At 47.3% G+C, this 27975-nt stretch overlaps 3 protein-coding genes across 9 annotated transcripts in view; 1 reads left to right on the top strand and 2 right to left on the bottom strand.

Moving 5' to 3' along the window:
* Nucleotides 1-215: 215 nt before the first annotated feature.
* On the bottom strand, nt 216-4774 carry BUD31 (BUD31 homolog). The gene is made up of 5 exons (XM_080981313.1): nt 4520-4774; nt 3380-3498; nt 2048-2170; nt 1298-1464; nt 216-479 (listed from the first exon to the last, which is right to left on the bottom strand). Exons 2-5 carry the CDS (start codon nt 3471-3473, stop codon nt 429-431), a joined length of 435 nt encoding a protein of 144 aa, XP_080837439.1. The 5' UTR covers nt 3474-3498; nt 4520-4774; the 3' UTR covers nt 216-428.
* A 117-nt stretch (nt 4775-4891) lies between these two features.
* On the top strand, nt 4892-20159 carry PDAP1 (PDGFA associated protein 1). Its single transcript, XM_080981302.1, has 6 exons — nt 4892-5039; nt 11380-11471; nt 12587-12703; nt 14622-14743; nt 16949-17100; nt 19255-20159. Exons 1-6 carry the CDS (start codon nt 5027-5029, stop codon nt 19311-19313), a joined length of 555 nt encoding a protein of 184 aa, XP_080837428.1. The 5' UTR covers nt 4892-5026; the 3' UTR covers nt 19314-20159.
* ARPC1B (actin related protein 2/3 complex subunit 1B) overlaps nt 19910-27975 on the bottom strand; it is a 26226-nt gene continuing 18160 nt past the window's right edge. For all 7 annotated transcript variants that reach the window (XM_080981204.1, XM_080981201.1, XM_080981202.1 and 4 more), the window contains 3 exons: nt 26201-26400; nt 24024-24114; nt 19910-21480 (listed from right to left, as the gene is read on the bottom strand). In XM_080981204.1, coding sequence (XP_080837330.1) covers nt 21442-21480; nt 24024-24114; nt 26201-26400 — 330 coding nt within the window. In that variant the 3' untranslated portion in view covers nt 19910-21441. The remainder of the gene's footprint in view (nt 21481-24023; nt 24115-26200; nt 26401-27975) is intronic.

The following is a 27975-nucleotide window of genomic DNA, read 5'->3' as shown; positions in this document are numbered from 1 at the left end:
CCCTCCATTGTTTCATTTCTTTAATGGATTGATGCATAATCTGAATTAACTCATGTCTACCAATCCAATATTACTAAGCATAATTATTAAACAACTTTATCCCCATGTTTCCAAATTATCCCTGGAAAAAGGAGGGTCCAGTTTCATTTATGTTCTTTATTATGAAAGCAAATTCATAAAGGTAACAGTAGCAGCACAGAATTAAACAAACCACCTTGAGGCAATAGGCAAGACTTTATTTTAAAATAAAGTAGTTATACAAGACATTAATACTACTGCATTTACAATTCAGGTTGTTGGGGATCCACTCACCGCCGGGTCTTACGACAAACAAATTATGGTTCTTATTAACAGTCATTGACGATGAACCAGCCATTTAAGAACTCCTCAAAAGGGAAGGGTAACTTTTAAAAAGGGGAAAGGGGATTTCATCCAGAGCAGCCTCTGCACCCGCAGTGAGTGCACTCAATTATTCTTCCCTGTAGAATGAAATCAGCATGTTAGTCACAGCAGACCCCTGAGCACACAGTAGAGCAAGAAAAAAAGGAAATTTTGCTGGTTAGGAAAACTTACAGGATTGCAACAAATGAGAATAGATACACTGTTTCCTTTCATACTACTGTTGCAGGGTGGAGCATTTATTACAAGAACCAAATTTTTAAAAAGATAGGAGTCTCTCAAAACTGCAAGTACAGTCTTATAACTTGCTTGTTTTTAAAAGACCCTTAAGATGTCAGAGTGCTAGAAAAGCCAGGAAATGAGACTGCAAATCTTTTTACAGCCTTTCTTTGATTTACAGAAGTTTTAGAGTAAGAGACACACCCTGATACGATGGGTGGTCAGTTTTGAAGCAACATTTTTGGTGGAACCGCAAGAGATGGTGGTGGTTAATTATTATTATTATTAGTTGAATTTATATACCGCCCTATACTCAGAGGTCTCAGAACGGTTCACAGAAATGATCAATGTAAAAAATTAATAATAATTCAATCAATCTGTATACCCATAGATCTCCGAGCGGCTCACAACTTAACAGGATGAGGTTGTTCATCCAGTCCTACTAAGTTGAATGGCAAACTGTCCCCAAGGAGAAAGTTCAGAGACAGACAAGGTCTCTAGCAAGAGGAGTAACAAACACTTGCCTTTCACGTGGTTTGGATTTCCAGGGGTCACACTGCTACTTATTTGCATGAACCAGGTTTGGGGGGGGGAGGGATGCACAAAAAGGCAAAAGAAATGGGACACAGAAAGAATTGTTGTAATGACCCAGGGGGCTTATTGAAAACAACATTCTTACCACTTCCAGCTTGCTTTTGGGCACTCTGCAGATGCAGTTGGTTCCAAAGTTGGTATCTCGGGTCTGGATGCAGCGCAAACAGCAGAGGTTTTCGTAACCTTGTTTCTTCCACTTTGCAATTAAGTTTTTGTCTGCATATCCTTCTTTAATGCAATACTCATACAGCTCTGTGCAGGAGAGAGGATGGGATAATTAGAATGCTCAGTAGCGGCAAACAAAAATGACTGTACCCCTTTGGCAGAATTTGCTCACACCTACATGCTAAAAGGGACGCGAGTGGCGCTGTGGGTTAAATCACAGAGCCTAGGACATGCCGATCAGAAGGTCGGTGGTTCAAATCCCCGCAACGGGGTGAGCTCCCGTTGCTCGGTCCCTGCTCCTGCCAACCTAGCAGTTGGAAAGCACGTCAAAGTGCAAGTAGATAAATAGGTACTGCTCTGGCGGGAAGGTAAACGGCGTTTCTGTGTGCTGCTCTGGTTCGCCAGAAGCGGCTTAGTCATGCTGGCCACATGACCCGGAAGCTGTCTGCGGACAAACGCCGGCTCCCTCGACCTATAGAGCAAAATGAGCGCGCAACCCCAGAGTTGGTCACGAGTGGACCTAATGGTCAGGGGTCCCTTTACCTTTACCTTACATTCTAAAAAGGTTAGTATTTCTTTTTCCATTTGACAGACCGGCTCAAGCAGATTTCCCAGCCATACTGAACAAAACATACATTTCCCCCTAAAAGATCAAAGACAGCTGTGTTACCTCTACTGATGGCTTTTCTCTTATAGAAGAGATCAAAAATGTAACGTGTTTTCTGGTGGTGAATTCTGAAGATAGGCCAGAGAGATTCTACTTTCCTCTTCCCTTCATGCGGTTCAGTCTCAGCTGAAGAAAAGTGGGGAAAAGGGCAGAAAACATGTTAATGTTGCCAGCTAATTCAAATGTTCATTACGTCTCCATTATTTCATGTTGCTAAAAACAAGGAAGAAATCCTATAATATTCTGATAAATAGGATGTGAGAATTCATTGGAGAATATATGCTATAGTTTTCTATTCTCATGTAGTTTTGCAAGCTGAACCAACAAATGTTTTCAGTCATCACATTTAACCTGCAGTATCTAAAGGTGATTTGTACTTGGATCACTACCCATGCAGTAATTTTCTAAGTTCTTAGCCAGAACTGTTCCCATTCCCGATACCATTTTAATTGATGCAAGATTAACAAAGATGAATCATCTCTGTGAACGTGAGTGCTACCTTTTAAGTCCACAGTCCAATCTAGAACAGAATTCAAGGAATGTAAAGTCTCTGTTTCTGTCTTTTGGTTTTTATTTTCAGTCGTAAGTGTAGGGGGGGAAAAAATCTGTTCCTTTCAACTGGTCTTTTTTTCCCCCCCTTTTAAAAGGGAACTCCCAAAGGTAGGTACAATTCCCAGGGTTTTACAAGCATTTCTGGTAAGCACAATTTCTTTGCCAAATTATATGTACAACTGAGAAGACTAGGTGCTAACTAATAATTAGCATAAAAATTTCCAGCCTTGGCAGGTTTATATTTGACACCTCGAAACTGCTGGCCTGTGAGGCTTTGTAAATTCCACTTCTGACCTTCAATACTCTGGTCTTTCCCATCAAAAGCCTTATCCCCTTTTTCTTCTGTTTACTTAATTATTGGCTGAAGGACACTGAAAAGGCTTCGATATCCACCATTAAGCCAATATCAGCTGTTAAGTATACCATAATTTAAAGTAAAAAAAACAACAACCAAACGAACTACCTGTCCTCTTTTCAAAGCCATACAAAGAGAGGGGAATGTGAAAAAAAAGGAAAGCAGTAAATATCTCTTGCTTAAACTGCACAGTTCTTACTGCACAGTCAAAACACCATTAATAACTGCAGAGTGCCAAATAAATGCACCTTATCTCAACACTATCTTTCTGAGATCTCTATTTTAACTGGAGATGTCCTGGACTGAACTTGGGATCTGTGTACAAACCACCATGGGCTTCCTATACTGAATGTGCCAAAAAGGCCAGCTCATATACTGTTCTATTACACAATTCATGCTCGCAGCCAAATTAGTACTCTGCTACTCACCTTCTCTCATTTTTTGATCTAGTTCATCTAAGGTTGGTTCAATCAATTCCCAGCCGTCTGGAGGTGGTTTTCTACTCCTCTTCACCTTGGGCATCTTGTCAGCACAGAGGGAGGGAAATCTGGAAAAAATAAGGGAGTAAAAAAATGTGTACCACTATAAATTAGAGTACTCTGGATAATATGTTCCTTTTACATATTTTTGAACCAGGTGTCTGAATACCCTAAGTTCTCCCCCATAGCATTAACCAAAAGACCCCCCCATTTCCCTTGGGTTATCTGAACATATACTCTGTTTCTTTATTAATTTGTTATTATTGATTGTTATTAAATTTATATACGTATTGCCCTTCATCTGAAGATCACAGGGCACTTTATAAGAAAACAAAATGCATAACAACAACAATGCCCCCAGAAACATTTAAAAGGCCATAGATTGGCCTTTTAGCACCAGGGCAGGTCAGCCTGGAAGGAGGCACCGCTTAATGTATCGGTGCCCGAATCTATTGTTTCATGCAGCCATGGGGAACCTGTGGCTCTCTGGATGCTGCTGCTGGACGCCAACTCCCAGGGCCGGATTTACGTATAAGCTAAACAAGCTTAGGGCCCCACTCTCTAGGGGGGGGGGGGAATTTAAAGGGGGGAAAACTGGATGTACATTTCCAAAATATAAGATATAAAACAAATAAAATGGCTTTAGATACCTATTAGGTCCATAAATTACCATATAGCTTATATTCAACACAAAAAACAGCGACGATTTGTTGTTGACAAAGCCAGCTGGACATATAAAGGGCTCCATCACCTTCAGGAGCTTAGAGCCTCATCAAACCTAAATCCGGCCCTGCCAACCCCCCTCATCCCTGCTGGCCACGGTGGCCGGGGCTAGTTAGAGTTGGGAATTCAGAAACACCCAGAGAGCAAGAGGTTCCCCAAGCCTGCTTTAATGGCTGCAGAGCAGGCAGAAATCCAACAGGTGAAACCTTTGCCCGGCAGGATGCCCTCATTATAAATTCCTGCCTGCCACACGCCACTGGAGGCCCTTAGCCAAAAAAAGTGCGCCGGCCAGAAAGAGAACTCGTCAAATGAAGGGCCTGCGACCCCCACCCTCCCCTAGAGAGCCCCCAAAGGAAAAGCTCCTACGCTTCTGCAGACTCTTGTTTCTTCCGCTCTCTTCCGCCTCTTCGAAGCTCTCCGTCGCCTCGCGATGACGTCCCCGCGACGAGAAAGGCCCTTCCCTCGCGTCTGCGTCACGATAAGGTGCTTCCCTCTACGGTTGTCCTCGCTGACGCCTGTCTAGAAGTCACCCCGCGGATGGCGGCCGGAGCCTCGGGGCGAGGCAGGCGGGCCGCACGAAGCCTCTCGGCGGACGCGGAGTGCGCTTTGTAATTTCGAGCTTTCCGCCAGGCGGCGCCGAGGACAACCGCCGCTTCCCGACGCCGGCATCCCGCCGGCCAGGCCCCCAAGGCAGCGCGTGTCCGCCCGCTCTCTCGCTCACGAAACGTGTATCGGGGGGGGGGGGAACCATAGACTTGAGGAGCGCAGGGCCGGCTCCACTTCCGCTTCCGGGTCGCGACAAAAGCTCGGGGCGAAGTGAGGAGGGGGAGGAAAGAGTCGCTTGTAGCCGGAGCCGCCGCCATCGTCCTCGCTATGCCCAAAGGAGGTGAGCCCGGCCGGGAGGGGAGGCCCAGGGGTCGGCCGCGGCCTTGTGGCCTGGCCCTCGGGGGTGAAGGAGGAGGCGGGAGCGGGGAGCCCCCTGCCATCTTGGGCTCCCTTCTGGGCCGGCTGGAGGGGGGGGAACTTGGGGTCTCTTGTCCTCCCTCCCTGGGGACCCTCTGAGGGGTTTGAGCGTCTTGTTGTTAGCCGCCCTGAGCCCGGCTTCGGCTGGGGAGGGCGGGATATAAATAAAAATTATTATTATTATTATTATTATTATTATTATTATTAAGACCTGGAGGGAGGGGGCGCCTCTTAGGGGTGGGGGGAGGCTTCTCTTCTCCCTCCCTCCAAGCTGCTCCTTTGCCTGCCTTTTCGTGCGCCTTGGAAACCCTTCTTGTTCTGCCTTTGGACAAGGCGCTGGTCCGGGTATTTTTTTAACTAAAAATAAAAAATACGTGTTTTGTTATAGAACGGTCTGCGCTGCTGTTTTCTAATCGTCAACCTAACGACTCGTGGTGCTTTTTTTGATGATCCACGTGAGCTGCGGTGAAAGGCAGCTTAGAAATGCCGGGAAGAAAACGATGGGGAGTGGAAAGTTGGGGTGGGGTGAATGCATTCAGTGGGCTCTGTCCTGATGATACTCTTTCCCCGCAACTTTTCACCAAATCACGACATCTGGAAACCTTCCCTAACAGTAGCTATAAGGTACCAGGCTGCCTTAGATTCCCCGCTGCGGTTTGAGCATCAGGCAGTTGCATCAGGCAAAGCGGGGGCATGCGTACAAAAAGAAAGGGGGGAAAAAGACTCTGATATGCCTTCCACGTGGGAAGGAGGCTGAGGGCTGATTCAGGTACTTAGCTTGCACAAGTAGAAGGGAAAGGGGGCGTGGAACTGCCCCTGAACTTTTCCCATTAAATCACATAGTCTCCTAAATCTCAAATGTTGAGAATCCAGGTGGTTCTTTTCTATATGACCTTCTGGAAGGCACCTGCCTGACCAGTGCTGTTAGCAGTAGGGTGCCAGATTAAACGGTAATTTGAGCTTGAAGGGCAAGGACTGTGGCTTGGCAGTAGAGCACCTGCTTTGAAAACAGAAGGTCTCTGATTCATTTCTCAGGTTAGGGCTGGGAATATTGGTGTAGGCAACACTGAGCTCAGTCTGAGTCTGGCTCAGTATATGGCTGCTTTCTTTGTTCATGTCTTATAGAAAGGACCAAACTTCACTGAACCAGCTTTCACTGAGCCTTACCACAGAATGTTCCAGGTTCAAACCCTTCCATTTCCCAAAGTTGTTGTTGTTGTTGTTCTTACTCCCTGCCGTCTCCCACGGTGGTGGTTGTTTTGTTGTTGTTGTATTTATTAAATCTGTTAGTCTCTTTATCTTGCCCAAGGTAACCCAAAGCAACTTGCAGCCAAACAAACAAACAAACAAAACCCCATATAGATACATTAAAACAGTGTGTGTTTGTGTTACATTAAAAAACATTCCACACACTTCTAAAAGGCCACAGATAGTTTAAGGCCAAAGGCTTAATTATTTAAAAAAAGTTTCTGCCTGGCATCTAAAGATATATAAAGATGGTGCCAGATGAGCTTTCCTGGGGAGAGCATTCTACAAATGGGAAGCCACCTCAGAAAAAGCCCGTTATTGTGTTGCTGCCCTCCAGATCTCTCATGGAAGGGCCTCAGATAGAAGAGCCCCCTGTCTGCAACCCTAGAGACCTGCTGCCAGTCAGTGTAGATAATAGTGAGGTCAGTGGTCTGACTTGGTACAGTGGTACCTCAGGTTACATACGCTTCAGGTTACAGACTCCGCTAACCCAGAAATAGTACCTCGGGTTAAGAACTTTGCTTCAGGATGAGAACAGAAATCGCATGGTGGCGGCGCGGTGGCAGCGGGAGGCCCCATTAGCTAAAGTGGTACCTCAGGTTAAGAACAGTTTCAGGTTAATAACAGACATCCAGAACAAATTAAGTTCTTAACCCGAGGTACCACTGTATAAGGTAGCTTCCCGTGTTTGATCCAGTAGTGCTGCTCTTCCGAGTTTTTCTGATCATTTACCTGCAACCTTGTGTAATATACTCCATAAACACTTTCCAAAAGCCTCTGTATGAAATTGCAGGCCAAAAGCTAACAGCAAGACTTTTAAAAAAGGAAACCCTCTGGATAGTCCTCACCTAGAGAGAGAAGTGGAGGTCAAGATAGGAGCCCCTGAGAGGTTGAGGGGGTTGAGTCTAATCAGTATGTAATTATAGTCCTTTTGAGAAGAGCTCAAAGCAGGCTGCACATAATAGATTTGTCCTTACAACAGAGCTGGGGAACCTCCATTATTTAGACTACAACTCCCACCATCCCTTTCCATTGACCAAGCTGGCTGGATTGATTAGAGTTCTCCAGCGACATCTGGAGAACCACAGGTCCCCCAACCCAACCTTTTGAGTAAGCCTGTGTTGTTTTCAACATGAGAAGAACAGATTGAACAAGGGAAGCCAGTGGACACTTGGCTAGATTAGGGGCTTGTTTTGTACTGGAGGCTACCAGCTCGTGCCTTTCATTCTTAACCACCAGCAGCAGCAGCACCTGAGGAAGGAAACAGAAGCAGTCATCTTGCTTTGATGAGTGCTGATGCTAATTTGTCTGTGTGTGTGTCAGTTTCGGTGAATTGATGCAGAGCTTATTGTACGTCATTTCTGAATGAAGGTTATCATGGCTATTGTGCATTTAGCTAAATTGGTTGGTTAAAAACGACAGCGTCCCTAATTCTTCAGAAGGGAAAGGTGTATATATGAAGTTGAAAATTCTGCCCGTCTGAAGCGGTGGCACAGAGCCAGGAGGAGGAGACTGCAATAGACAGAGAAAAGAAACTGATAGCTTGGCTTTCGCCAGACCTTTTTTAGTGAAGATGGAGGCATGACTGAGCTTGTTGCTGCCTCTCCCCCCCCCCCCCCAGTGGAGAGGCTGCCTTGCCGCTGCATATTCAGCACATGACTGGTTGCTTGCATGAACAGGAGAGGAAGAACAAGCAAGTCCCGAAGCTGCACCACACCCAGTTTGAACTATTTCCAAGGGATTCTGCCAGGATGTCTTTCCTGAATGCTAGCTTTTCCATAATCAGGGTTTCCTAGTGGTGGCTCTTGGATTCTCTGCCTCTCTGGATCTCCAAAAGGAGCACGATGAGGTTTGCCACTGAAGCATGATGACATCCTGAAGGAAATGGAAGCTGCAGTACCCGGTGCTCTCTCAGTGCAGCAGATCTGGCCAATAGTACAAGAGCAAAGCATAGTTCAAAAAACGACAAGGCAGGAGATGGCTAGGCTACAAACACTGAGCATTTATGGCTGGGGTGCTGGATATCCATATTTGAAACAACAGAAGTGTTTCAGGAATTGCTCTGTTGGGTCGGAACAAAGGTCCAAATTATCCAATCTTCTGTTTTTCATAGGGTACTTTCCAGACTCCCCATGGAAGTTTACCACTAGGGCATGAAAGCAACACGCCCCCTTCTTGTTTGTTCCTGGTTCCCTGGTATTCTGTGTTAAATTGCTTCTGAACATGGAGGATCTATTCAGCTAAGAACCGTTGCTTGACCTAAGTTCTTTGCATTTGATAATTTTCAAAGCCACATAGCATCTTGTGGTAGCAACTTCCATGTGCGTTGGAGGATGCAGCTCCCAAATGTGGGTTTGTTTGGTTGGTTGGTTGGTTTTTTAAAAAGCAACTTAAGTGTCAGGGTTGTGTGACAGACAAACTGGCTTGCGTTAACCAGTTAGCAGTAAGAGGTTTTGTGCGGCCAGTTGGAATTAAATTAATGAAGCTTCACCCAACGCGACAGATGTCTTTCTCTGGGTCAGGAATAGTCAACATGGTTCCAGATGCTGTATAGGACTGCATCTCCCTCCATTCCTGGCCATGCTGGCTGGACAGCTCCACCTCCACCTCCAAACAAAAAAGATAGTGGCAGAGAGGAGGTGTTTATTTCCCCTAACCTCACATTTTTAGATTAACCTTGTATTGCTCCCGCCCCTCTCAGCTCTCTTTGCAATTGTTTTAGTTTTGGCTTTGTGTCTTTCTGTCCTGAGACCTTCAAGTGAAGGGGAGCATTGCCTGTAAATGCGGTGAGTAAATTATAGAGCAACACAACTGACACAGCAGCTTTGAGCTACGAGGGAATGAAACAGTGACTGCTCATCCTTATTCAGTATGTGGCACATAAGCAGCCTGAAATCTTTGTTTTTTCCCCATTTTTTTTTAAAATCCAGTTCCCACTGTTTGTCCGTTGTAGGCAGATTTGCTCACATGAGCACAATCTTGAATTCTACCTCGCATTAGAATTCCCAGTTTCATATGGGTCTACTCAGATGTAAGCCCCACTGGGTTTAATGGTATTATTCTCAAATAAGTATTCAGAGGATTCCACCCCCACCCACCTCTCCAACTAACAGAATAGTGCGGCTACTCTTCTGGAAAGCAAATGAAAATAGTTCCTTTCTGACTTTGGTGTGCTACATACATGCACACAGTAGAAGCTGAGCTGGGGAGCTTGCTTATAATCCATTTACTTTTATCAAATAATATACAAATAATACAGAGCAGGCACAGGGAACTTGTGTCCATCCAGATGTTGTTGGGATCCAGCCGCTGCCAAGCTGGCTGGGCTGACAGGAATTGTAGTCTAACAACATCTGGAAGGGACCCCTTATTTCCCTTCCAGAGCTACAGTTCCCAGCATTCCCTGGGAAGAGGGATTGACAGTTAAACTATCCCAGAAGCTGTATTTTGTCTGAAGGGAATAGCGGTCTTCTAACATCTCTCAGCAGCTTTAACAAACTACAGTTCCCAGGATTCTTTGGGGGAAGCTGTGACTCTTCCAAGTGGTATGACACAGCTATAAATGTGGCGTTGCACATGCAGCCTGACTGTATGGAACAGCTGTGGGATTTGTAGTTGGCCTGCAGCCCAGGGCATGAGTCAGGCAGTGAGGGGAAGACAGGGATGCTGTGACTCCCGATCCTACAGGAAGGCTGTGGACAAGCCAAGTGGGGGGCCGTCATGGCTTAGAATTCCATGCTGAGCAATGGGTTGAGCGGTGATATGTCCAGGATGAGATGGAAAGGACCCCTTTGACTCCCTGCTGGGAAGAATGACGAGGTTTGGAGGGATGATAGAAGGTTTTAAAGAATCAGGAACGCTGGGACTTGCCAATTGACAAGTTCTCCAGCCTTTCTTATGGTCTTCAAACAAAAACATCCTGGAGGTCCCGGGCCACAGAGAGGTTAGGCTGGCCTCAACCAGAGCCAGGGCTTTTTCGGCCGTGGCTCCGATCTGATAGAATGCTCTGTCACAAGAGACTAGGGCCCTGCGGGACTTGACATCTTTCCGCAGGGCCTGCAAGACAGAGCTGTTCCACCAGGCCTTTGGCCAGGGCACAGTCTGACCCCCTCCTTTGATAATCCTCACAGAACTCTAGCCCAATGGTTGCCATCGATTTGATTTGAACTGATTTTATAATGAATTGATTTTAGAATGCTGTATTATTTTACTGTTGTTAGCCACTCTGAGCCTGGCTTCAGCTGGGGAGGGCGGGATATAAATAACATCATCATCATTATTATTATTATTATTATTATTATTTATTTATTATTAGAGCTTTCTCTCCCCTCAAGCCAGCCTTCCTCGTATTGCAGGACTTCTGCCAAGTTACCAATCACTATGAATATATATGTAGATGCCTCAAACCCTTCATCAGCCCCAGCCAACATGGCCAATAGCAGGGATGATGGGAGTTGCAGTCCAACATCTGGAGGGCACCAGATTGAGGAAGGCTGCCACCTGTGGTTGCATGTGGTTTTTATCCCCTGGATGCTAAATGAAGGAACCACCGGTTCCCTCATCCTTCATGCTCTGCAGGAAGTCATGTTTTTATATATGTTGGAAGCCACCCAGTCAGATGGGCAGGGTACGATGAAGATGATGATGATTGGCTGCTGGGACATTCTAGGGCAACCTTTCCAGCCTAGTGCGTTCCAAACATTGCTGGACTTCAAAACTCCCATCATCCACATCCATTAGTCATGCTGGCTGGTGCTGATGAAGAGTTGGAGTCTACCCGTTTCATTGCACATGGCTGGCAACTGGGCAGAAGGGGCAGAACACTGGACTGCCTAGGCATTTTGGTCTGGTCTTGCTTGGTTGACTGCAACAAGCCAAGAGCGAGAAGACGAGGACAACAGCGGCTGTCTGAAGTCGTATTATTATTTATTATTTTATTGTTTGCTGTGTGTTAAATTTGCATACTGCCCTACACCAGTAGGTCTCAAATCCCTAAACTGGCTCTTTCCTTGCAGGTAGGAAAGGAGGCCACAAAGGCCGGGCACGGCAGTACACAAGCCCCGAGGAGATTGACGCTCAGCTCCAAGCAGAGAAACAAAAGGCCAAGGTAAGTGGGTGTCTGCTGCAGTTTTCACAGGACCGGGGTAACAATAGCAGGCACAAGTTGAACTGTGAGATGGGAAGTCGCCTGGTTCACCCTTTCCTTTGACACAGGCACACAAGTTCTTCTCTCAGCCTCCCATCTGCAAAAAAGGGGATTTAGAAGAAGGACTTCTACATTTTTCATATTGAGAGTGTCACGGTCCGGTTCACAGGCGATCAAAGTCCCGGCTGGGGACATCGGGACCGGGGGCAAGATGGCGGGGTGGGAGCAGGAACAGGAGTCCAGGAGTCAGGAAGTCAAGGGTCTGAGGATCAAGAAGCAAGGAGTCAAGGAGCCAAACGCAGCAAGGCAGGGAACATGTTGCTATGGCAAAGAGCCTAAGGGAAATGCTGACCTTATATCCCGTCCTGGATCTTGCCACCAGGTGCTGTGAGTTACCAATCAGCCTCACCTGTGCAGCCGTGCCTTGCCTCTTCAGAACAAACTTAGGAAGGCCCCAGGCCTGCAAAGTCCTACTGGTCACAGGGCCTGGCTCCCACACGCACTCCTGAAAGAGAGAAAACCTTAATGTTGGGCAAAGGCTTGCAACATATTTATTAGCATTGACCTTTTACCTTTACTCCAAGGAGATGCTGAGGATAGGTACTTAGTTCATCCTTATAATAACCCCTTTCAGTACAGCACACTAGAATTGAGTGTCTGTCTCCAGGTCACCCTGTGAGCTTTGTGGCTGAGTGGGAATTTGAACTGATGTTTCCTCAGACCAACTTTCTCACTACAGCACACTTGCTCTCAAATGCTTAATTATTGCTTACAGAATCCAATGAATTTGGGCTACCTCTGAGAGGACACTTTGCCTGCCCTCCTTTGCACATGTCCATACCTCTGGGACAGAACAAGATGTAAAAAAATAAAAGAGCAGTATTAGATCTATAGTCCACTATCCTTTGTAAGGAGGTCAGGGCAGCATAAATGGTAGGTTAGGTTTAGAGGAGGCGGTTGGTCCAGATCATCCAGTGAGCTTCGTGGATGAAGAGCAGTTCGAGGAGCAGTCCTACTCGCACTGTAACTTCTACTCTGTGGTCACCCTGCACGGATAATGCTTTTCACTTCCACAGGAGGAGGAGGAAGCAGAGGAAGGCGGCGATGGGGCAACAGGAGAACCCAAAAAGAAGGAGAAATCGCTAGATTCAGACGAGAGCGAAGAGGAGGAGGAGGACGATGAAGACTACCAGGTACTATCGAGATGTTCCGTGGAAGGATGCTCAGTTCGTGTTAATCCTTGAAATTCAGGTCATTTCTCATCCAGCTGATTGCTGCCAAGTTCTTCACCCTGGAGGGCTGTTTTTCTTCCAGAGGAGCTCATACAGGGCTGAAGGTGGTTCTCTAGATGTTTTTGTATGGCTCTGAGGACTCCCCCAAAGCCATGCCCCCTCCCCTTTGCCAACCTGCTCCACCCCATCTTTGTGTACTTCTGACTAGCTGGGAGATGCCCTCAAGCTGCACTAGAGAAAGGGGGAGGTGTATAGAAAACTCGTGAGTTATGTTTTGCTGAAATAGGACCTACTGTACAAAGCTGAGAAACCGCATCCATTTCCCCACCTGCTTTTTTTCTGGCCCTCACCAACTGCTGGGATGTGGCCCCCTGGAAGATTCCCGTAAGAGAGAATTTGGGCTGAAAAAGTTCCCCCACCCCTGTCTCTCTTGGGATGCATTGATAACATAGCAGGAAGCAGGGGCAGCGGAGAGGGAAGGGATGAGCAGTTTTTCCAGAGAGAACCCAGCAACCAACTGGAGAAGAGCCCACCAACCCAGTTCAGATAACCATCTGCTGCAGTGGGCTAGGGCAATCCTTGAGAAGGTTGTTGTAGGGGAAACATGAGTTGGCTTTTGCACCCCAACTCCCCAAGGGCCTCTGAATCCCTTAAGTCAGAGGTTTCCAACCTTTTTGAGTCCATGGCTCCCTTGACCAACTGCATTCTTTCTGCGGCTCCCCTGTGGGGCTCAGGAGCCCAGTTATGTCAGCCCTTGCCTGCAGAGTTGGCAGCCTCTCACCCTTTTTCAAACATCCTCCCTTGTGGAGTGTTCCCTCAGCCTCCTCTCCTCTCCCTTCTACTTGGGAGTCCTCCAGGCAGCCGATGCTGTTGCCCCTGGTCTCAGCTGCCCCCCAAAGAGAGGCCCCTCCTCACACTGCCCCACAGAGGCCTGGGTCTTGTCTATCCATTCCCAACAGCAAGGGCTGGCAGACTAGCTGGCTGGCCTGCTTGCTTGCTTACTCTGCGGCCACGTCAGCTCCTGGCAACCAGCACCCCCTAACCAGCGCCAGAGGCACCATTCTCCTACGGAGCTTGTGGCTAGGGCTTTTGCAACAAGAGCTGCACAAGCCTTCAGGATGCAGAGGTGTGAGAGAGCTTCAGAGGAAGGAGGGAAGGAAGGACAGACAGAGGCCAATGTTGCCCACAGCACCCCTGACCATCATTCAAGGCGCCCCAGGGTACCATGGCACACTGGTTGAAAACCACTGCCCTAAGTCCATGATCAGTCAGAGAAGAATGGATGGAGGCAGGAACTAGTAAAAGGAAAGCAAGGGAGATCTTCATTTTCCTGTTGCAACAGCCCCCCCCCAACTTTGCAAGGAGGTGAGGGCCCCAAACAAAAGTGTGTAACAGCTTTTAGAGATTTTAGAAATTGTCCAACCCCTCAGGCAAAGCATCTCCACCCCCATCATCCTGCCCAGACACCGAGGTCCAGTGCCGAGGGCCTTCTGGTGGTTCCCTCACTATGAGAAACGAAGTTACAGGGAACCAGGCAGAGGGCCTTCTCGGTAGTGGCACCCGCCCTGTGGAATGCCCTCCCATCAGATGTCAAAGAGAACAACAACTACCAGACTTTTAGAAGACATCTGAAGGCAGCCCTCTTTAGTGAAGCTTTTAATGTTTGATGCATTATTGTATTTTAATATTTTGTTGGAAGCCACCCAGAGTGGCTGGGGAAACCCAGTCAGATGGGCGGGGTATAAATAAATTATTATTATTATTATTATTATTATTATTATTATTATTATTATATCACACACCGCCATAAGCTTTTACATGTTGTTTGTTCCACCCACCTAAAGTTGCCACTGCTCACGTTCCCCTTCTTTCATTCCAGCCAAAGCACAAAGGCGTGGAAGGCATGATAGATATAGAGAATCCCAACCGCGTTGCACAGACAGCCAAAAAAGTAACTCAGATAGATATGGAGAGCCCCAGGGAATTGTCGCGGAGAGAACGGTAAGGTGTTTTCCTCGCCTCTGGCATGTGGGATTCTCCGGGAAGTGTTGCTCGGGGTGTGTAGAAGTCTGGGAGCCTGTGGTTCCCTGCTCCCTATTTTGGGAACCTGCAGACTGTCAAGGAGCAATTACTGGCCTGTCCCAGAGCAAAAGGAGGATAAATTGTGTTTTAACGCCCTTCTGCATGCCAACGCAGCTGTGCTGAGTGAAGCAGCCCTGAGTAGTCACCTCTTGGCTGACTGATACACTACGGACATGGTGCATTCACCGTCTTAGTAGATCTGTCCATATTCTCGCCTTTCTGCATGTGTGCCTTTATCGGAGGCTGCGAGAGAGGAACTGTGTCGGGAATACAGTGGCCTGCAAAATACAAGACACTGGAGAGATTGGGGAGCAACAGGAAGGCACTAGTTGCTATCCCAATTATTTGACTTGCTCTTCAGGGGGCAAAACCCAGGGGCGCTGGCTTCCCAGGGCAAGCACCTCCCCATGCGGAAAGAAGTCAGCAGAGTCGCTGTATGGCTGCTCTGATAGTTACTTTTCAAGGTCTCAGGCAGTGAGATGGTCTTTTACTAGAACTGCTGCTCCAGAGTGGGGGGGGGGGTCCACCAACCCTGTGGACACATCTGGAAACCTGAGAAACCATCATGGGCAGCAATTACCCACCTCCCCAAGTGCCCCGCACCCCCAGATGCAAACTCTACAGCATACTTGGCCCTCCTCCCCCAGCAATTAGGCTTTTAAAAAATCTGGGTTTTTGAAGCTTAAACATCTTCCTGGAAACAGCAGCTGGAGAGAAGCGGCCAGCCCACCTGCCCCAGCCCCACCTTTGGCTTGCAAAAAGGGAGGCAATAGAAGATTTTTCTCAGGTGTGATTGTGTGGCACGAGAAAACTTTTGGCAGTGGGGGGATTACTGGTGTCCCCCATTAAATCTCCCCCACAATGTGCACCACAATTAGGCTTGAAAGATTCTTTACCTTGAAGCTTCTTTCAAACCTTATTGCCGTGGAAGCAGGGTGGCAGCCGGGAAAGGCAGAATTAACCTTTCTCCAGCTGTGGATAGTTCCACATGCCCACCTCCAACTCATTTTGGTTTGGAAAAACAGCAAGGCCAATTGCGGAGGGGCTGGGTGTACAAGAGGTGTCTGGCAACCTGCACAAAAGAGACGGAATCTGTGATTTCTGCATGCAGAGGAGGAGCTGTACCCTCTATCTAGTGTTGATATCCACAGAGTAGCCTCTCCTCTGAATACTGTTCAGGTGGGGAAGCAGGGCAGGTAGAGGGACATAAAAGTGTAACCCATCTGCTGCCATCTGCCTTATTGCAGGGCAGATTTGAGGGTAAACCATACGTGGAATGAGTCTGCTCCTGTGGCTTGATGGAGGTAGAAACTGTCTCTCATACCTTGTTACGCTGCCGTTTCTACAGGGATATATGCTCAGTATTTATTACCCCTGCTATGCAAAAATCTCCAAATGAATCCGAACTTCAGTGTCTAAAATCCCTGAAAGAAGACAAGGATCCTGAGATCATGTTAAGGATAGCCAAATTCTGTGCGATTGCCATAAAACTTAGGGAACAAGCTGCGCTATCATCATGATTAAGGTTTTAAATGATAATTTTAGGTTATATGTTAGTGACTAAGTTTTAATTTATATATTTTTAAACTGTTGCTATATCTGTATTGTCCCTGTTACACCTAATTGCAAATTCAGATGTAGCCCTATTTGTGTTTTATGACTTCCTTGATATTCTATGTGGGTTGGAACTGGTCTGGGACCGAAATAATAAAATTCAATTCAAAAGTGTAAGAGCCCTGCTGGGTGAGCTTCAAAGGTCCACTTAGTGCAGCATCCTGTATCTCCCAGGGGCCAAGCCAGAAGCTTCCGGGAAGACCATCAGCAGGGCATAAAGGCAGGTGCCTCCCCCTTGCGGTGGCTCCCTAGCAAATGGTACCCGGTGGCCTCTGATAATGGCAGCAGCATAATGCAAACGGATGGGACGTTGTCACATCCTCAAGTTCAACTGTGGTTCTGCTTAGGGATATTCCAGGTGCAGGCAAAAGCCTCCTCGGGCAGATTTCCAGGTCTCCTTTTGGCCCTCCGTTGCCTCCTTTAAGCTGTGCTTGTGTCCGTGTGGGAAGGAGTGCCTTCTGAACTCTGATTAAAACCTCCTTCGCTGGATTGTTCTTTTGCTCAAAACAGAGAAGAGATTGAGAAACAGAAGGCAAAAGAGAGGTACATGAAGATGCACCTCGCCGGGAAGACAGAGCAGGCCAAGGCAGACCTCGCCCGACTAGCCATCATCCGGAAACAGAGGGAAGAGGCGGCCAAAAAGAAAGAGGAAGAAAGGAAAGGTAAGGAAGACTTGGCCTCCTCAAGGCTGTTCCTCCCCCCAAACACACCCACCTGCGAGAGAGGCAGCTGCCAGTACACCATGTGGACCTTAACATGTACCCCCAATTGTGCACTGGCAAGGGGGAGAAAGCTCAACTCTCCCTCCCCTCAGCCCAAGCCTCTGGCGTCTGTAAGAGGTCACTGCGCACAGAGTTTTGCAAGCCCTGTGTTGTGCTCTGAAGTCCCGCCTTCTGGTGCCATTGTGCCATCAGGTGACTGACAGGTGAGTGGCTCTGCTCATCTAGGATCAGGCCCACAGACCCCAAAAAGTAACCCACCACCTCTTTAATATAGAGCCCCTTCCTGGCAGGAACTTAGGGAGCTGCCTTTTACGTTGACCAGTAGTGGCTCCCTCGCTTCAGGCTTTTCCTAGCCTGCTGCCCAGGTGCAAGGCGGCTGTGAAGTTTACAGAGAAGTGACATTCTTTGCATGTCCCGAAGGAGCTGTTTAAATGTCAAGCATCGTGAACTATTAGCATTTTACACAAAATCATTGCACAGTAACTACTTTTGTGGAGGGGAGAGAGAAATTTTGAGGCTGTTATGTTGGGAGTAAAATGTTAAGACTTGAAGCAGAGGACTGCTGTGTTTGAGCCACTCTCATGTGTGAAGCAACTCTGTGCCCAAATAACTTTATTCATCTCACCTCCTTCAAGAGGGGGCCATAAATTCCTTGCATGCACCCAAGCCTCAACTTTCAGGTTAGTCCCTGCCCTGGAGCCTTGTATAACTGCTGCCTGCCAGAGTGGACAATATTAGGGCCTGATGGGCCATCTCGGCACGAGGCATTTTTCCATATGCTTGTGTATTGAGCAGAAATAAGCTGTGTATTTTTTTGGGGGGGGGACCAGCTTTGCTGAACAGGATCCCCTGTAATCTAGTTGGCTCCTTGACGAAAAGCAGCGTTTCTCAGCTTGCAGATCAGGGTGTGGGATCAAAAGCCAAGAAAACTGGTCTCAGTGGATCTCCTTATTTCATTACTACTGACCCTTGGATATGACCTGATCGGTAGTTGCAGGAAAAAGTAGTATTTTAATCACCAGTGCTGGCTTGGTATTTTTTTTGCCCCAGCTTTCTCAGTCTGGGGCAGCAGAGGGGGGGTGGTCTGTAAAGACTGCTGCCTTACCTCTAGTTCATGAGGTGGTGAGGGTTTCTTCCTATTTTTTCCTGCTCCTCCAGAAATGTGGGCCTGTTCTTTGCAGCCATGGGAGCATCCGTAACCCTCCCCCAAGTTTTATACTTTTTAAAAAGGCCTTGCATCACTCAGCAGCCTCCTGACACTCCCCTGGAATGTCCATCTGGGTAACTGCTGGGTTTTATATCTTCACTAATGGATCTGTTTTCCTCCCCCACTACCCCCCCCCAGCTGCTTTAGTGACCCAATTTCTGTTCTTCCACCCCCCACACCCCATCTTATTTATTTTCTATTGAAGATCATTGGTGCTGCTTCCATATTTTGTTAATTCCACCGCCAGCATTGAGATGGGCGCAACTTTCTCCACAATATCTCACTTATACACAGTACTACGGACAAGCGCAAAGCCTCTATGGTTGTAAAGAGGCTGTGGGTCACTGGGGGGGGGGGATGCAGCTGCCATTCCACATTTGTTTTCGAAAAACACACATACAGAGAGACCAAAAAAGAAAAGAAATACAGACTGAGGGAAAGATGGGACTAATTCTGGAAAGAGCGTTCTCTGGAGACCCCTGCCTTTAGGTGCCCCTTTTTTGCCTTCCCTCCCACCCCAAATCCAAGCCTTGGCCAGGAGCGGGATCCTGCTTGAGGGAAGTCCCAAAGGGAGGAAACTGATGGCTCCCATAGGGTGAAGGAAGCAACCAAGAAGCGGGGCTTCAAGGAATGCCACCTTAAAGAGTATAGGCTTGGGGGGAGGCGAGAGAGAAGGTTTTTTGGTGGGGGACAAGGAGAAGGAGTTGCAGCCGTTTTGACAAGTTTCAACAGCACCGGATTCCAAGCCAAAGGAGCAGGGGGGTGGGTTTATGCAGAACTGTAGAAAGGGGACCCAAAGGGGTCACATGGTCCAAGCCCCTGCGAGGCAATTCCTGGGTAGCTTTTATAAACCTGTCTCTCTCTATCCGGTTTTTTTCACCCACCAGCTAAAGACGAAGCATCCTCAGCAGGCAAAAGACTGCAGTCCCTGTCCCTTAACAAGTAAGCGCCAGCCACAAGAGAGGAGGGAAACTTCCCAGGAACTGTGCCTGGCTGGCGCCTGCTGGGCACTCTTTGAGGCTTCACACACAGAGGAGGCGACGCCGCAGCGTGAAGAGCACGGCCATAACCGGCGTCCTCTTCCCTCCTAAGAGACACTTGGCAGCAGCGTGTTCGTCTTCATCTGGGCACAGAATTCCATGGTGGGGAGGGGTGGGCGGGCAGGGTGGGAATCAGTGGGGGGGGGGGGAAGCTATTATAATCCTTTGAACGCGGGAGTCGCCAGGGCAGCAATTCTCCCGTACAGCCGCTTCAGGAGGGGGTGCTATAAACTGAACGATTTTGCTGTCTTTCAAATTCAAGATTACCTAACCAGGGGAGCAGGAAAAAGCTGGAGCGATAATGGAGGGGGCGGGGGAAGAGACAGCTTCAGCGAGGCCGCAAGAGAGAGGGGAGTGGGGTTGGTAGTCTTGGCATGCAGGCGCAAATCCAAAACGCTGGCGCGGGTGCGTGTTTGCGATAGGCACTCGTCTGAAAAACGGCCTGCGGGGTTGGAATGTGGAGCAGCAAAGAAATAAAAAACACATTTGGATCTGGACCGTGTGGCTGTTTTGGTCTTTTTATTTCCACTTTCTACCCTTCTCTCTCCCCATTTTTATTTTTATTTTTTTAAAAAGAAGCCATCCTTAATTTCTTCCCTTCTCCTCTGATAGTGACTTTTTAACTGCGAAAACAAAACACATCCCTGCAAAACCAGAGAACTCTTTTCTTGATTGTGCAACATGTTGGAACAGGTGCAAATTGGAAGCAAAACTTGTATATTTGGCTGAATAAAGTTTAAATTATCGTACAACGCTTTCCGTGCCTTGTCTTCTGTAGAAGCAACTTTGGCTGGCCTGCCCTGCTGGCGCTGAGGAATGAGTTCCAAAGCCTTCAGTGAGGCAGGACATGGGCCTGCAGAAACCACTGTGGCTCATGCAAGCTGGGACTGCTGGGAACAAAGGAGCCAACTGTGTCCCCCACTCTTTGCCTAGTCTATTCAAATTGGGCCTGCGCTGCTTCAAACTGGCAGTGGTCCGGTTCTGAGAAACCCTCTCCATAAAAACATATCTGCAGACAGAAAACTACCCCAGGAAAAAGATGGGGTTGTTTTACTTGGGAGTAAACCCACTGAAATTATTGGACCTGTTGAGGCCAATTTCAATGGATCCACTCTTAAGTAGGACTAGTATTGGACATCAAGTCAGCAGCGCCATACTAGCCCTCCTGAAAACACTTAAGACCAACAACAGCAAGTTCTTAAGTATATTCATAACAGGAAGCCATCTAGGGAGGCAGCTGCACCTTTGGGTGACAAGGGAGTCAAAGGCGTGACAAGGGAAGGGGAGACTGCTGCAGCGAAGCTGAATGAGTTATTGGCATCTGTCTTTACAACAGAAAAGATGAGGCAGATCCCAGTGGCCTGGGGAACAAGGGCAGATTGTGGCAGGGAGAGATAATCTAGGCCCAACGGGGGGCAGGGGATAAGTGATCAGTCACCAGGTTCGGATGGCAGTCACCCAAGAGTTCTTAAAAAATTCAAATGCGAAACTGCTGAGCTAACAAAAATAGGCAGTTTGTCCTTCATCTCAACCTCCATGCATGAGGACTGGAAAGCAGTAAATGTAACACACAATTTTAAAAAGGGGATCCAGGGACAATCCTGGAAATTACAGGCTGGTTAGTTTAATGTCTGTCCCCAGAAAATGGGTGGAAATCATTGCTAAAGATAAAATAACCATTCAATAGGATTTACTTTTGAGTGGACATAGTTAGAGTTGTGCTGATGGTCTCTCCTGGTGGTAGGAGAGGAGGAGATGGAAGTTTTGCTATGCTAACTGTGACCAGCATCTCTTTATTGAACACTGTTAACAGTTATCAACCTGTTTTCCACTGGCGACACAGAAAATCTGCCCAACTTGTAGCTGGTGGGATTGTCATCTTAGGTATGCGGGATTGCAGGAATGAAGCAGGTTGCATCGGGTAAGGAAGCAAAAGCTGGTAGTCGGGGGTCTTCTGCCCTGCCCACCCCACACACCCCCCAGACTCCAGTGAGACGGAAGCGCTGCTGAGATGAATAATTCTTCAGTCCTTTTTTACTTGATCCGCAGGCCCTTCATAGCAGACTCCAAGCTCTGAAATGAAAACGCAGGTTTGTCAGAAGAAAAATGGCATTCTGGGTGAGGAAAACCTAAAAAGTCATTAACGGATTGTCAAAACACCCAGAAATGGGCCAAACAGAGCCACTGAAACACCTGCTCCAGGGCTATTTTCCTTGTGAATGGAAAATATTCACAAAGTATTGCTCAGGACTGCAATACCTCAAGGACCGTCTCTCTCCATATGAACCGAACCTCTGAGGCCCTTCTTTGTGTGCCCCCTCCATGAGAGATTTGGCAACAAGAAAATGGGCCTTCTCTGCAGTGGCTCCTGTCTGTGGAATGCTCTCCCCAGGGAAGCTTGCCTGGCGCCTTCATTATAAACCTTTAGGCGTCAGGTGAAAACAACCCTCTTCAATTGGGCCTTTGGCTTGCTGATATCTGATGCCCTTTTTAATGTGTTGTGGGAGGGGGCGATTGGTTTTGTTTTGTTCTTTGCATTTTTTATCTTGTATGTTTATGTCGTGAACCGCCCTGAGATCTACGGATGAAAGGCAGTATAATAAGAATAACAACAACAACAACATCCAGAATTCAAAAACTGCAACTGCTGATTTTGGTCCAAATATTATTTTCTCTTAGTTTTAAACATGGGACGTTGGAAGCTGCCTTATCCTAAGGTGTGCCATGTTTTTCACTGTTGTGCTGAAGGATAGCAGCTGTCCAGAGTTTTGGTCAGGGCTCCCGGGGCATGGATGCCCAATGCAATGGGCAAAGGGTCATCGGACAGGAGAGGAATCGTTCCAAGAGCAGGAAGACTGCGTTAAAAGTGGTATGATACTGCTTTATAGTGCAGGTAGGGCCTCAAGAGTAGACCCACTGAAATTAATGGAGCAGCAACAGCCATGTCCGTTTCAATGAGTCTGCTTGAAGCAGGACTAACATTGGGTGCAGCCCCCGCGGCAAGAGTCTTGTTAGCACAAGGATGGAAGAGTGAGGGAGTCCCAACAAAAGAACAATGGCAAGAAAAACTGATGAGTTATGCGGAGATGGCAAAGTTAACACACAAACTGAGTGAGAAGGACAACCGTGACTTTAAGGAAGAATGGGAACTATTTACAAGCTACTTAAAAAGACAACAGAAGGATTTTGACTCCTTGGCAGGTTTTGAATAAACATCCACAAATTTATTAGTAGAACATAGGATAGATAAGATAATGATATGTACAACTTTATAACATGCAGAGAATAATAGGTATGAACAAATCAGAGAGGGGAGCTGCGGGAAGTCTTTGGAGGGTGGGAGAGGGAGGGGGTGGGAAATGTAATTGGTTATATTTGATTTATAATTTGATTTGCTAAATTTGCTTAATATTTTTTTTTTTAAAAAAAATACAAAACAAAACATTGGGCGCAACCCAGAGACCCCAGATGTAGAAAGTCCCACACACTTGGCAGTACAAATGCCAGCAGTAACAACTGAAACCATTTGGTGCCTTTTCGTGACCCCCCAAACCAGCTGCTTCCCTCTGACTAATGCAAGGCCAGGCCAAAGCCTGAAACCTGACAACCTCAGCAGCTTGCAGTGGAGACAAATCCTACAGGGTGTATTCAAGCCCTGGGGACGTGCCGAAAATAATAGCTTGATCCCAGGCGTGATATATCACGTTGCAATGGGAGCACACATTGTGCATGGTTCATGGCTTCAGATTGCAGGAAGTGTATTTCTTAAAGACTTTGCCAAATTAAGAAAGAAACAATCCCAAAGGAAGTTAAAGAGTTGGGCATGGGTCCATTTAATTAAACCTCTTAAGGGCTGTTTCCAGAGAGCAGGGGTGGGAAACCTCAGGTGCAGGAGCTGAATGCATCCCTTTGTGGACCTTGAGACTTTCTCCCCAAGCCCCAGGGGTCATCTAGTCCAACCCCCTGCAATGCAGGAATTTCAACCCAAGCATCCGTGACAGGTGGCTATCCAACCTCTGCTTAAAAACTCCAGAGTCCACCACCACTTGAGGGAGCCCGTTCCCACTGTCAAGCAGCTCTTACTCTCAGAAAGTTATTCCTGACCACGGGTAAGCAAACTAAGGCCCGGGGGCCAGATCCAGCCTTCTAAATCCGGCCTGCAGACGGTCTGGGAAACAGCGTGTTTTGACATGAGCAGAATGTGTCCTTTTATTTAAAATGCATCTCTGGGTTATTTGTTTGGCCTGCCTGGTGTTTTTACATGAGTAGAATGTGTCCTTTTATTTAAAATGCATCTCTGGGTTATTTTGGGGCATAGGAAATCGTTCATTTTATTTTATTTTTCAAAATATAGTCCGGCCCCCCACAAGGTCTGAGGGACACAAGGTCTGAGCTGCATGTGGCCCTGAGAAGGTTGCCCAGAAGGGAATGTGGCCCCTGAGGCTTAAGAAACAATTTCCCATCCTTGCCATTAGGAGGTGATGCTTTTTGTAGTGACCATCTTCCTCTGGCGCAACTCCTTAGTGAGCATCTTCACATACTAAATGCAAATGGTGTGACCACTAGTCTATTAGGGCAAAAACTGCATCTTCCCCACCCAGCCTTTTTTTGCTTACTTTGATGTCCCATAGGCTCATTCCTCCGTCCATTCCTGTGGTGCAGAACTTGGAGCAGCTGCCTTTCCCACCAGCAATCACAGATATTTGGCTGAAAGGGAAGACAAGACAACTGTGGGTGTTAATTGCCAAACTAGGACTGCTCAAAGCAGAGGGGAAATTGTACAGGACTACAGAGGATGATTGCCAACCTAGCAGTTCAAAAGCACGCCCAAAAGTGCAAGTAGATAAATAGGTACCGCTCCGGTGGGAAGGTAAACGGCGTTTCCGTGTGCTGCTCTGGTTTCGGTGTTCGGTTGCACCAGAAGCAGCTTAGTCATGCTGGCCACATGACCCAGAAAAACTGTCTGCGGACAAACGCCAGCACCCTTGGCCTGTAAAGCGAGATGAGCATCGCAACCCCAGAGTCGTCTGCAACTGGACTTAACTGTCAGGGGTCCTTTACCTTTTTTTTACAGAGGACGAAGGGTTGTCAGACCAAAGGCAGGGGATAGTTCTAAGGGTGGGGCCTTTTCCACCATAGCATGCCCCCATTAGGAAATTCTACCCCCAAAGAGGTGAACATGAAAACTTGCTTTGAACCGAGTCACATCTTTTGTCTCTCCAGGGACTCAAGACAGGGATTTCCCCCTGCCCTACTTGGGAGATGCCAAGGATTGGGGCCTTCCTTCTGCATGCAAAGAGGATTTTTTACCACTGAACCACAGCCCAGCTCAGCCAAGATAGTGACCTGGATGAGGTAGGGTCTTTTCCCGAGGTACGGGCCTGGCTTACATCAGGAAATTCAGAAATTTGGCTAACAATACAGTCATACCTTGGTTCTTGAACACCTTGTGACTTGAACATTTTGGCCCCCAAATACCGCAAACCAGAAGTGAGTGTTCCGGTTTGCAAACATTTTTTGGAAGCCGAATGTCCAATGCAGCTGACACGGCTTCCAATTGGGGGCAGGAAGCTTCTACACCAATCGGAAGCCGCACCTTGGTTGTCAAACATTTTCGGAAGTCGAACAGTTGTTGTCAGATGAGCCTTGCCAACTTGGGGAACCAACCAACGATGCTCCTGAAGGCGTTTTAAGTGATGGAGCTGGGATGTCAGGGTTCAGGTGGTCCCTGGGGTTCCCTGGACCTCAGTTCTTCAGGGCTTTGTAAATTAATACAAGGACCTTGAACCTGGCTTGGTAGTAAATGGGTAGCCAGGTGTCACATGCTGCTGGGCCAGATGTCCCCTCCAGCAGTCTGGCTGACGCATTTGCACCAGCTGGAGCTTATGCACCAGGTCCAAGGTCAGCCCCACATTACAGTAATCCAGCCTCAAGTTTGCCAGTGCATGAACTAAGGTGGTCAGGCTATCCCTGTCCAGGAACAGCAGTAGCTGGCGAACCAGACAAAGCTGGTAAAAGGCACTGCTAGCCATAGAGGAATGCCCTCTGGTGTCAAAGATGTATCTTGGAGCACCTCCAATACATGCACTTGCTCCTTCTAGACTCCATCTAGAGCAGGTAAATTGCCTGCCTCCCAAACATGCAATCTACCCAACCTCTGTCCTCCCAGGATTCAAGCAGTTTATGTCTAGTGGCGGACCAACATTTTGGGGGCCCTGAAGCTTGAAGAGTTATGGGGCCCCCTTGGCAACCAGCAACAAGGTCTGGGTAGCCACCATTACCTTCTTGAATGGGGTTGTTCCATGACAGATCACCACACCTTTACAACACCTGAGCTACCAACTCCAAAACTTTGGGGTTGTTGAAACGTAGACAACAAAACATGAATCAATTGGAGATGTGCGACTCAAATTTGGTTTAGTTGCCCTAGAATTTTGCAGCCATGTGGCTCCAGGACGAGAGGCCCTGAAGTTTGAGCTTCATTCTTTCATAGCAGATCTGCCCCATTGCCTGGTGAATTCAGAGAGGATCTCAACAAGAACTGGGGAAGGATGACCCTTCCATTGAACGTACGGAGCTGCCTTATACCGAGCCAGTCCATGTATCCCAGTGTCATTTGACTGGTCACGGCTTTCCGAAGTCTCAGCACAGGGGAGCTGGGGCACTCTTTTCCCTGCAGCTGCTGGTGGGTCTCTTAGATCAGGCTGGATCTGGTCTTGCACGCCTGCAGCTGCGGTTCTGCAATGTTATCTTGTTTAATTTGCAGAGGGGCAGAGCCCACGGAAGAACTTACCTGATGCTGTTCTTGTGGAGGGTGTCCAGAGTGGCATTGCTGGTGGTATCAGAGCTGGCTTTCTTATCCAGGTTCTGGAAGCGCTCGCGAGCCGTGAGGCCACGCTGGGCGCCCTGCTTGGGGATGTCCAGCTTCCCCCCGAAACTCAGCGTGCCCTGCTGCTCGTCATAGGTGAACAGCATCGGACAGCAGTCGTGGCCCTGGGGGGAGGCAAGCAGAGGTCAGGGCCTTTGAGGCTTTTCATCAGCAACGTCCACTCCCAAGGGTCCAAAGCGCTCTCAATATTCCTCCCACAACAGCCCTGTAAGGTAGGCCACTAATAAAAATATATGATAATTATGAGATTACAGCGGTACCTAGGGTTACAGATGCTTCAGGTTACAGACTCCACTAACCCAGAAATAGTACCTCGGGTTAAGAACTTTGCTTCAGGATGAGAACAGAAATCGTGTGGTGGAGGCGCAGTGGCAGCAGGAGGCCCCATTAACTAAAGTGGTACCTCAGGTTAAGAACAGTTTCAGGTTAAGAACAGATCTCCAGAACGTATTAAGTTCTTAACCCGAGATACCACTGTATCTATGTACATGCCACTTTGCAAGGAACAGAATAGAGCAAGTCCCTGGCCCCAAGGGGCTTACAATCTGGATAACACCGCAAGGGGGAGCAACAGAAGACAACAGAAGACAAGGAAGGAAATTGAGCCCGAGGATAAACAGAGGTGAAATCTGCAGAATGAGTATGAAGGGTTCCAAATGCACCAGGCATGGCTGACAATATTTTGAAGTTAAGTGAAGGGACAAACATTATTACCATCTAAAGAGGCCAGGGCAGCAGCGTTAAGAGAATTCAAGTCAAGAGTCTAAAATTGCCCAACTGCACCACTAGAGGTCATAATACTGTCACTACAAAGATTAGTGGATGCGCAGGGGCCATGCTAATCTTCTCTGTATCGTTCCAATAAAAATACGGTTGCCCAATTTCCCCATTGCTTTTTATATCGGTCCTGGAGGTTCTGCTGAATATGATTAGAAGTGACCGGTTGGTTAAAGGTATACAGGTCGGAGCCAAACAGTACAAATTGAGAGCATTTGCAGATGACTTAGTATTGACGTTACAGGAACCAGAATCTAGTACTAAAAGAGTTTTAGAACTGATTCAAGAATTTGGTCAAGTTGCAGGATTTAAATTGAATAAGTTAAAGACCAAGGTTCTAGAGAAAAATTTAACACCAATGGAGAGAGAGAGATTTCAGAATGAGACAGGTTTAACAGTGGTTAAGAAAGTTAAATACTTGGGGATTAACATGACAGCAAAAAATGGGAATTTATTTAAAGACAACTATGAAAAATGCTGGGCTGAAGTGAAAAAAGATTTAGAAATTTGGTCAAATTTGAAGCTTTCACTCCTGGGCCGTATTGCTGCGGTAAAAATGAATGTATTGCCTAGAATGTTGTTTTTGTTTCAAACATTGCAAATTGTGGACAAAATGGACTGTTTCAAGAGGTGGCAGAGAGATATTTCTAGATTTGTCTGGCAGGGCAAGAAGCCTAGAATAAAATTTAAAATATTAACAGATGCAAAGGAAAGAGGTGGATTTGCCCTGCCAGACTTTAAACTTTACTATGAATCAGCAGCTTTTTGCTGGTTGAAAGAATGGTTGCTTCTTGAAAACACTGACATTTTGGATCTAGAAGGTTTTAACAATGTATTTGGATGGCATGCATATCTGTGGTATGATAAGGTCAAAGCACATAAAGCATTTAAAAACCATATTG

Source organism: Podarcis pityusensis (genome assembly GCF_964106645.2).
Source record: "Podarcis pityusensis genome assembly, chromosome: 14".
Lineage (NCBI taxonomy): Eukaryota > Metazoa > Chordata > Lepidosauria > Squamata > Lacertidae > Podarcis > Podarcis pityusensis.
Note: the sequence above shows the minus strand (reverse complement) of the source record. Positions and strands in the feature narration are given on the sequence as shown.